Source organism: Leptonychotes weddellii, chromosome X (assembly GCF_054177405.1).
Source record: "Leptonychotes weddellii isolate Sample4059 chromosome X, ASM5417740v2, whole genome shotgun sequence".
NCBI classification, from domain to species: domain Eukaryota; kingdom Metazoa; phylum Chordata; class Mammalia; order Carnivora; family Phocidae; genus Leptonychotes; species Leptonychotes weddellii.
The window spans coordinates 73,531,959-73,543,244 of NC_138385.1; the positions used below are offsets into that span (position 1 = coordinate 73,531,959).

At 40.6% G+C, this 11,286-nt stretch overlaps 1 protein-coding gene and 1 long non-coding RNA gene across 2 annotated transcripts in view; both read left to right on the top strand.

Moving 5' to 3' along the window:
- The window catches only part of LOC145717866 (uncharacterized), a 483,779-nt gene that overhangs the window by 329,228 nt on the left and 143,265 nt on the right, over positions 1–11,286 (top strand). The gene's annotated exons all lie outside the window — the stretch shown is intronic.
- On the top strand, positions 9,659–11,280 carry LOC145717971 (E3 ubiquitin-protein ligase RNF128-like). The gene is given in 2 exon segments (XM_081809427.1): positions 9,659–10,317; positions 10,320–11,280. Coding segments are annotated over 2 exon segments (1,293 nt in total). The 5' UTR covers positions 9,659–9,722; the 3' UTR covers positions 11,018–11,280.

An 11,286-nucleotide genomic window follows, 5' to 3' on the forward strand; every position in this document is an offset into this window, starting at 1 on the left:
GACTAAAAGCCCCCAGTGGTGGTAGTAGTGGTGTGTAGGAGGTGGGGTGGGGGAAATGGTTCTTACTCATTTCTCTATTCCCAGTACCCAGTGCAGTACTTGGAACATAGTGACTGGTTGTGGCTAAATCTATAACTCGAAGGAGGAGATACTCCCTTTTGTTCTTTCCCATTGGTTCACATGTTGCTTGTAGTTACTTCTAATTGAAAGGAGAGCATTGGTTCTGGCTTAAGCTTCCTGTGAAGGAGGGTGGTGGCAGGGAGCTGCCGCAGCTCAGAGTCTGCTTTGAAAGTCTCTGTTGGCTCAGGGCAGACTGCAGGGACAGAGCAGTCAATTTCCTATACAGTTTGCTGTGGCAGAGGGAAACAAGCAATGCATTATCTTTCTGATGACATTTCGTGGCTTGAGTCCCACCTCTGCCACTTACTAATGATATGGTTTTAGTTTGTCATTTCCCTCAGCCTCAGGTTCCTTGTTGTAAACCTGGGGAACATACTTCTCTCACTGACTTAGAACTAAGAAAGATGAAGTTAGTAAAAGCTCTTGATAAATTGATAAATACACATTAAGCACAGTTATACTTAAGCTATTGTGATGGGCCCATTGTCTTGGCTCATTGAGTGAGGAGCAGAATGGGACCTTCATGGGTTTGTTTATAAATTGGTTCATTCCGTAAAGACAAGGCCGGTCCTATGTGGTTGGCTCATTCCATCAGATTAGTGTAGGCCACTAGGACTTGTGTGACAAAAATATTAACACAAAACAATTATTTGACCCAATGAGGCAATACTTTTGAAAATATTCCTTCACAGAAGATATAACCTAATTATCAAAAAATGGCTTTGAAGTATTTTAGTTTGATGAGTGATAGTTATCTCTGTGATCTAAAAGCAAGATCACAACTCTGTTTTGTGTTAATTTTCTCTGCCATATTAAAAAAAAAATACTACAATGTTTATTATCCCCCAGTTCCTGTGGGCCACAAGTCCAGGCAAAGCTTAGATGGGTCCTCTGGTTCATGTCTCACAAAGCTGTAATCAATGTGTTAGGTAAGACTGGGTTCCCATCAAAAACAAGCCACGTATCTTCTCCATATACTCAATGGGAAGGGTTACAAAGAGGGCCTGTGGCTTGCTTTTAACCAATCCACAGTGGCAGAGGTGATGGGATGTAGGTCATCCTGTGTACATGATCACTTAAGTGTGTAACACTTGTCTTGGCTGAAGCTCCTGTAACAGAAGTCAGCTTAATAAGAGAAAAACAAAAGTTTAGCATGTATATCTCCTGTATACATGGAAGATACTGATATAAGCAGGCCAGGTCTGAGGACCCAGAGGAGTCCTGCAGGACCAGCCAAGAGTGTCCTTGGCTTTGCACAGGATGGACATCAAACCCAAGCCAGCAGGAAGTGGGGGTAGAATTTATTGAAGATATGGAGAGAGTAGATACAGATGTAGTGTCTGGGAGACTCAGAATGGAAAAGCAGAATGAGTCTCATCTTTGCTTGGGGTCTGGGGTTTTTATTTAGGATGGTGGCCTGGTGGGTGTGTCCTCTCAGGCATCCTGAAACGAATGAGTGCTCAGGAGTCCTCCATAAGTCACTTATGGCCTGGAGCAAGGGGTCTTGGCATCAAGGTGCCTGGAGTCCGTGGTCTCAGAAAACGTACATGATGACCTGGTCTGGTCACTCCTTAGATGTTATCTATGGTGCTGGAACGCTCCAAAGAAACCATTAAATCCTTGACCTTTACAAGGTGGACATACATTAAGACATGTGTAAGGCAGAGGTGCAGGTCCTAGCAAGAAGAGAAGCAGGAAAAGGAGCAAAGGACAAAACAGCATTTTTCATGGGGTCCCTTCAGTTTCCCTGTCTCAATAACCAGGGGAAAATGAGTAATTCTCAGAGGTGGCTTAGAATTCAGGCTTAAATACTATCTTCAGCTAAAAACAAAAGAAAGAGGGGCAAGGGGGAGGCCATTTATGAGCAGGTGACCTAGAAAAGTAAGGTAAACCAAATAAGGTTTGTTATGCAGATTTAATTAAGTGCCTTCTCCATTGATAAGAGTCTCTTGTGATTTGCGGTCATCCTTCCCTTCCTGGTAGTGTGAAGGAGACACCTTTAGAAATGGAGATTTCCAGGGGTGCATGGGTGCCTCAGTCTGTTAAGAGTCTGACTCTTGATTTCAGCTCAGGTGATCTCAGAGTCATGGGATCAAGCCCCACATAGGGCTCTGTGCTCAACACAGAGTCTGCTTGGATTTCTCTCTCCTTCTCCCTCTGCCCCTCCCCCTGCTCCTGCGCTTTCTCTCTCTCTCTCTCAAATAAATAAAATCTTAAAAAAAAATAGAAATGGAGATTTCCTTTATACATGTAAATGTCCCATACAAAAGAGTAACTTACTCTTTTCAGAGCTTCTCCTGTGTCTCCTGTTTCTCAAAATAATCAGCTCAAAATAATCTTTATGGCAAAGAAGGTTATTTTGGGGTGGCATATTCTGCCATCCTCTGGTGTAAATACCAGTAATCTGAGAAGGCACAAAATCTGACTACCAAACTGTAGAACCACTAAGGTATGTCACTCTTTAATTTAATACAGATATGTGTGTGTGTGTCTGTGTGTCTGTGTGTGTTTCAAGTGGTGATAAGCTCCATAAGAAAAGAGATTTTTGTCTCTTTTGCTCACAGTTGCATCTTCGGCACCCAGACCAATACCCGAGAAAGGAGATGCTCATTATGTATTTGTGGGATGAATGAATTGATGAACAAGTGAATGCACTGTGTGCATGGCACTGACAATTATTTTGGACTGTGGTAGTGTATGATATATTTACTTTGCAGCATTTCTTACACCCAAATAGCATAAACCTTTATCCTCTTAGTGACAACAAATTCTGAATTATTGAATGTAGAACATTTGACAAGAATTACGGGATTATTTTGAACTCAGTGAAAACATGTAGCTATTAAATTTCTGAAGCCCAATGATTTTTATGATGTAAAATTTATGACCAAGTCACCTTTCTGAAACTAATTATGAGAAAATAGAACTTTCAAGTCGGAGAATTCTAACGTGATTAAAAAAGCACTTGACCCTGCCTCTTCTCCATCAAATCTCTTTTCTGTTTTGTGTGGACACAAATTTTTATCTTAGCCTCTGAAGAGTTATGCCCTACAGTAACTTGTAATGACTGCCATCTGTTAAGGAGAAATCCTTAACATTATAGAATTATCTCATGTTACAGCTTTAGGATTTCCTGAACCAGAATACAGAAAAATAGCACCTCGTGGCTTCAGCCGATTTTTTTTGTTTGCTTGTTTGTTTACACTGAAATTCCAGTGTCAAAAAGTCAGTCCTTGTTCCATCCTCACTAGAAGACAATATTCCAAAGTCCATAGTGGAGTACAAAGGAGGAAAAAAAAAAAGAAAAGGGAAAAGAAAGCAGAATGTTTTAGATGCCAAACAGCACATGGAGAGTTTTGTACTCGGGGACGTCTGGGAACATCAGTGACAGGATGCCTTCTCAAGCTGCTGGAGTCCCTCTGATGAGAAGGCTTTATGGAAAAAAAATAGGCAATCAGCATTCTGCAAAGGATGACATTTTCTATTAAATTGTCCCCACTTTTTATATAACACAGCTGCAACAGCTTTATGTGGCTTTTCCTAATGATACCTCGTCTTACGAGCACACACAGTAGCAAAGTAGTTTGTCAATGGCTCCTTCTAAATTTACAGTGTTTCAGAGTAATGACTTCCCACTTCACCTGAGAGGCCCCATTCCCCACCCCCAAGAGTCCCAGATGCCTGTATTTACTGCTGCCTGTAACAATACCGAACTTTAAAATGGGCCACTGCATATGAAGGGCAGACTATGTCATAGAGGCTTCCCAGTAACATCCTCCTAATGTCGACAGTGTTGTTCTTCAAAAAAAGCTGCCATGTGGATTGATAATTGATGATTTAGTACAGTTTCTTCTATACCCACTCCATAAATACTCACTGAGTGAATGAATGGTCAATTAACTTCTCTAGGTTTCCTTTTAATTAAAAAGAAAGGTAGTTTTGTAGTTTTCATGTTTAGCAAGTTGCTGTTAAGGGCAATGGTTGCAAATTGGTATGTCTTCTAAGTGCTCTCAGCTGGTGCTGATGCCCTTCCTCTATATTAAATTGCTACTGTTTTGCAGATTGTGTAATACCCTGAATTATATATACTACTGATAAATAACATGATCTCAGAAATTATCTGGATTAATCTCGATCGAGCACTTTTGGCTGTGAGATTTGATGTCTCATATTAAAGTGCTCATTTTGAACATTAAAGGTATACTTCAAACCTCCTAACTTTTATTGGGCTGTAATGTTCACAGGAAGTTCTGTAATTATTTAGCTATATTTCAGATGGATCCTAAAATCAATGTCATGAAGTTTAAGGCTCACTTTTGCAATATTTAAGCTAAAAGATAACAACACACTCTAGTTTTCTGGTTTATGTTTATTATTTGTTTCCACAGAGCATTTTTGATAACGTAGTGAAAACAAAAGAAAGCAAAAATGACTAATATAAAGTACTTTGAAATTTACAAATGTAAAAAGTTTTTGAAAATTTTGTTATTAACATTATAATAGCCTACAATTTAGTTTGGAAAATCCTTCTCTATCTCTGTTGATATCAGGTGTCCCTATTATCTTTTCTTAGCTCATTGTATATTTTCCTTTCATGATACTGATATATTTGGATTATATGATTTATTGGTCAATTAAGAGGAAAGTTGCATAAGAACAGGAACCGGATATATTTTGCTTACCAGTGATTCTTAGCAGAGATTTTTGGCACAAAATGGATTATTCAGTAAATTTTCTTGAATAAATGAAAGAGTAAAACATGGCTAGGGAAAGTTCAGCTAACTCATTTATTTTGAATATCTGAGTAGAGTTTGGTTGAGTGAGTAGGTAGATATGTCATAATTTCCTGATCTCATCCTGTTAGACATTTATTTTTTTGCCAATCTTATGTCATTTTAAGTAATCTAATTATTAGTCATATTTGCCTATGAAATGTGTTGTAGCATTTCAAACTAATACCAAAAAATTTTAGAATGCATAATGAAATAGCCCCCAGACATCCAGGAAAACAACAGAAACAATGTTAATGTTAATTCATGCATTGGTCCTGTGGATATGAGACTAGATATCCAAATTCCATGATTAACACTTTTGTTTTTTTCCAATAACTTCATATTGAAGTCTCAAAATATCCTTGATGTTTTCAAGCCCTTAATTTTTTCACATTCTGACATGAAGTATTTAAGTCAAGCATACATTTGTAAGAGAGATTATTTCCACTCTAATAAAAAATAAAAAACTTTTTTTCTGCTCGTTTGTTGAGCTCTCATCCTTCTCTGGCTGCTGGGATATACATGGCAGAGCTGCCCTGAGAAGTAGCATTGTTTTTGATTTCTGGTAGAAATGAAATAGTGCCATGTACAGCCTAGCTCAGAGCCCAAATAGCAATGGTCTCTACTTTAAAAAAGTTGTATCATAAGCCTGTATCTAACTGACAAAATTATTTGTTACTGTGTTGGGGAGTAAATGATAGGGGAGAAAACTGACCACAAAATATATTCATATGTTCAAAATCAAATAGTATTTCAGAAACAAGTAATGTTTGCTTTGGTTTCTGGTACAGACCAGTCTTCCCTCAAATGGCAAAGTATAATGACAGTGAAGATATAGGTCAATTTCACACCAACTACAGGGTAGAATGGAAAGCAAATGTCTATTTCTTTATACAATATGCATCATGGAAGCATAATAAAGCTTGGGCACATGTGAAAAAAAAACAGACCTGTGTTATGAAGCATAAGGAAGGAGAGTATGGGTGATAAAGCAGGTAGCCAGTATGGTCAAGCCTGGTTTGAGCTCTGGAGGTAGCAGCACTGTATGACTTTTCAGGGAGTGGCCCAGGTTATATCCGGGGCAGGACTAGTAGATAATGAATGGAAAAATGGATGGAATCCAAAGGGGGAAGCAAAGAAATAAGAAGGGGTGCTATTGTATAAATATGTAAACCTGAGTGTTGGAAAATCCTGGGATAACATAAGCCTATTTTACTTCCCTGTTGACTCAGTCCCTGATCACATACACAAATCAGTGGTGCTAGCTAATTATTGCCTTGCTCCTGCTATTTCTGCTCCACCAGAAAATGGCAGGGAAGGCACACTCCTTTGGCAGTGTTGTAAATTGAGTTAGGATGGTAGTTATTTGCAGATACCTCTCTCCGAGCCTCTGATAGTCCTATATCAAAAACCCTTTGATTGGCTCTGTTCAGGGATGACAGACTGTCCTGTATGGGGAAGGGAGTAGGTTGAAGAAGTGTGAGCAACCTGCAGAATAGCTTGCCCAGGTATAAATGAGAGGGTTGGGTTTAATCTGCAAAACTTCTAATTAACATCTTGCATGACTTATTTCTCTTATTCCACTCCTCTCCTCCCCACCCAAGGTATCAGTAAAACCAGACTGCTCCCCATTAGGCTTAAAACATGCTGAACTTCCCTGCCTCTTTGCCTTTGCCTCTATGCTACCTTACACTAGAAAAGCCCTCCCGGAATTGTCAACTCTCAGACTTATTTATATTCAAAGACTTATCTCAAACTCCTTATCTGTCATGACATTCATTCATGAGGATATTTTTTCCTCTCTCTCTTTGAAGTCTGAGAGCTTTTTGTTTCCAGCTTCCATGACTCTTTGTGTCTATATTTGTGTTATGTAAGCACATTTTTCTTATTGATCCTTTAACAAACATTGAACATGAGCATTAAGGTGGTAAATTTGAAAACCCTTAGCTATTCTAACACACAGAGACTCAGCTACATGCATTTGTACAGACTAGAGAGAGACTAAGTAAAGGGTCAGTCAGAATTAGTCGAGCTCACTTTATGTGCTCCTCACATCTCCAGTCCCTGAGGTACTCCACATTCCTGTGTTTAAACAGTAGATTTGAAATAAACAATGAAGGTAAAGTGATCTTAAAGACACACACACACACACACACACAAAGAACTTGAGTTATTTCACTTGGTTTTTTGAATTGAAATTTCTTCTTTTTTAAAAAATTTTTTATTGTTATGTTAATCACCATACATTACATCTTTAGTTTTTGATGTAGTGTTCCATGATTCATTGTTTGTGTATAACACCTAGTGCTCCATGCAGAATGTGCCCTCCTCAATACCCATCACCAGGCTAACCCATCCTCCCACCCCCCTCCCCTCTAGAAGAAATTTTTTTCTTTTTTAATGGTTTTTTGTTTTACAACTAAAGAATGAATCAAGAAAATAATGATAAATATTAATTATTCTATGACTTTTACTGAAATCAATTTGGTCATATGGAAGATGGGAGTAGAAAAAAAAAAAGGATCCACTGCAGATTTCAAATACACTAGGAAGGCCATTGATGTAAACCTATTTCCTAATTTGAAAAATAGGAGTAGTATTGCTTTACTCACAGGGAAATTGTGGAAATCTAATGAGGTAACACACAAAAAGGCCTCATCCCAGTGTCTGGCACCCAGTGAAGTAACAGTTCTTATTTTGAAGAACATAGTGATGTGGTATCTTGGAGTAGAAAACAAGGTAAATGAATAAAAAATCTGCTATATTAGATAGGGATAGATGCTAGGGAGAAAACATAAATCAGTGTCAAGTGGCAGCATAGTGAATTGGAATTTTAGAGTGAGGATGATCATTGAGTAAACGCAAGAAGTCAGGGGTTAGTGGAAGAGCTGTAGGGGAGGGGGGAAGGACAAAGGCCCTAAGAAAGGAGTGTGCTTGGAATGTTTGAGGTGTAGCAAGGAACCAGTAAGAAGGGGAGCCCTAGGAGATAAGGTTAGCAAGTAATAACAGGATGAGACAGGTCTTGTCAAGTTACAAATCATAGAAAATCTTTACTTTTTCTCTGAGGGACATTGGACACATTTGAAAGGTTTGAGCACAGTAGTGATAGGAATTGACTGCATTTTAACAGCTCTGGCTCCTGAGCTGAAAACAGAGTAAACAGTTCTTCCAAGTTGAAAGCTGCTCCCATGGTCCAGGTGAGGCACAATGACAAGTTGGACCAGGATGGTGGCAGTAGTGGTCATGAGAAATGGCTCTATTCTGGGTACATTTCAAAGTTAGGGATGCATAAGTTAAAAACATTATCGCCATCTTCTCTTCTGGTATTCTCCCTTAACATGTACTCTAACTCTTTACAACACTAATCACACCTGAGGATTTCAGTAATCAACTGGTCTAACTGGGAGCCTCAGAGTCCAAGTGAGGCACATAACTGGTCTGTTTATTATAGAACAACAATCAACAGTGAATTGATGATGTTTTTCAAGTGAGAAAATAATATCAAGTGTCCTAGTGTCTTAGGGATTCCATTTTCCTTCTACATTGTGAACCCTTTAAATTGAATGAGACTAACCTTCAGTTTTCTCTTTCCAAAGGTCTTCTTCCTTTTTTGTTTTTGTGCCAAGTCTTGTCTAATCCAGACCATTAATGGGTCTTTGACTTCTATTAACTTTTGGCTTATCTGTACGGAGGGAAGGGATCCATTTTTCCAGCCTTATTATCTCTAAATCTTTTTATTCACATAGAATACTCATGTGCTAGCTGGTAAAGTCAACAATTCCTCAATATCCATTTTAACTACATTAAATTAATGTCATCAAAAAATCTATTGAGCATGATGCCAGACACTATCCAAGGGATAAGTAAGATATGGTTTCCTTCCACTAGTAACTTATTATCTCAGAGGCAGATTTAAACCAATCAAAAACTCTGTATTACAAAGTGATAAGTTCTTCGGGTAAAGAGGAAACAAATAATTTTGCCTGGCTAGGGTGGAATCTTATAATGAGGAAAGGCATCTTAGAGGGGTATAGGTGAGTTTCATCAGTGGAGAATGAGGGAAGGGGTCCTCCTGGAAATAGGAAGCAGGAAAAAGACTCAAGAGCTATGATGATATGCATTCTGCCCAAGGGAAATAAAAAAAAGTAGTCCACTACCTCTATATGTCATGTTCTTTGTGTGGATGGATGGAGATGCGGTTGGAAAGATAGACTGAGAAATGGTTATGAAGGCCCTGATATTAAATCATCATCTTATTCTGCCAAATTGGTGATTTTGCACAGAAGCCAGAAGTGCTTATTATAATGGAGAATCTTTTGATCATCCAATACCACCCGGGATCTGAGCCTGTTCCTCAATTTTTCTAGGGAGCACATAACCCAAGGCCCTCAACATACCAGTTTTGCATCTTTGTGCGAAAACAGTCCATTTGATTACATCTATATAAAAAAATTTTCTTTTGAAATAATTATAGACCCCTAGGAAATTGCAAAAAAAGTTATAAAAGTTCTCCTGTATCCTTCACCTGGCTTTCCCCAATGGTGGCATCTTGTAGAGCTTATAGATAATGCAATATCAAACCCAGAAATTGACATTGGTACATTACTATCAACAAGAATACAGACCTTTCTGAGCAGAGGACGGGAGCTGCGAGGAGCTGCATCTGCCGCAACCGCTCGGCCCGACGCTACGTGCCTCGCGGCTCCCACCTCGCTCGCCGCGCGTGCCGGCCCCTCCCCACCTGGCGCGCACCTGGGCCCGGCCGGGGTCCTGCCGAGAGCCGGGAGGGCGCGGGCCAGGGGCCCTCGGGAACCGCAGAGCGCGCGCGCCATGGGGCCGCCGCCCGGGGCCGGGGTCTTGTGCCGCGGCGGCTGCGGCTTTTCCCGATTGCTGGCGTGGTGCTTCCTGCTGGCGCTGAGCCCCCATGCCCCCGGCTCCCGGGGAGCCGAGGCAGTGTGGACCGCGTACCTCAACGTGTCCTGGCGGGTTCCGCACACCGGAGTGAACCGCACGGTGTGGGAGCTGAGCGAGGAGGGCGTGTACGGCCAGGATTCGCCGCTCGAGCCTGTGGCTGGGGTCCCGGTGCCGCCCGACGGGCCGGGGGCGCTCAACGCCTGTAACCTGCACACGAATTTCACGGTGCCCACGGTCCCAGGGGACTGGGGAAGCACCGTGCAGGTCTCTTGGTTGGCCCTCATCCAGCGCGGCGGGGGCTGCACCTTCGCCGACAAGATCCATCTGGCTTACGGGAGAGGGGCGTCTGGAGCCGTCATCTTTAACTTCCCGGGGACCCGCAATGAGGTCATCCCCATGTCTCACCCGGGTGCAGGAGACATTGTTGCAATCATGATTGGCAATCTGAAAGGCACAAAAATTCTACCATCTATTCAAAGAGGCACACAAGTAACAATGGTCATCGAAGTAGGGAAAAACATGGCCCTTGGGTGAATCACTATTCAATTTTCTTCGTTCCTGTGTCCTTTTTTATTATTACGGCAGCAACTGTGGGCTATTTTATCTTTTATTCTGCTCAAAGATTACGGAATGCAAGAGCTCAAAGCAGGAAACAGAGACAATTAAAGGCAGATGCTAAAAAAGCTATTGGGAGGCTTCAACTACGTACACTGAAACAAGGAGACAAGGAAATTGGCCCTGATGGAGATAGTTGTGCTGTGTGTATTGAACTATATAAACCAAATGATTTGGTGCGCATCTTAACCTGCAACCATATTTTCCATAAGACATGTGTTGACCCATGGCTGTTAGAACACAGGACTTGCCCCATGTGCAAATGTGACATACTCAAAGCTTTGGGAATTGAGGTGGATGTTGAAGATGGATCAGTGTCTTTACAAGTCCCTGTTTCCAATGAAACATCAAATAGTGCCTCTCCTCATGAAGAGGATAATCGCAGTGAGACTGCATCGTCTGGCTATGCTTCTGTTCAGGGAGCAGATGAACCACCTTTAGAAGAACATACGCAGTCAGCAAATGAAAATCTCCAGCTGGTAAACCATGAGGCAAGTTCCATGGCAGTGGATGTTGTTCCTCATGTTGACAACCCAACCTTTGAAGAAGATGAAACTCCTGATCAAGAGACTGCTGTTCGAGAAATTAAATCATAAAATCTGTGTCAATAGAAAACTTGAAACTTTAGTAATAACAGAACTGCCAATCAGGGCTAGTTTACTATTAATGAACTGGATAAACTTAATTAAGTAAGAATGATACTGAAAGTGCTGAGATGACTACTATAATGCTATAGTTAAATTACTTAAAATATTTAATCTATTAACTTTTTTCCACAAACTCATAATGTTTTTCATAGGCAAGTGTCCTCTCGATAGTGATAGCAACATTTTTAAACATTTAAAACTCTCTTCAAGTAGTCATG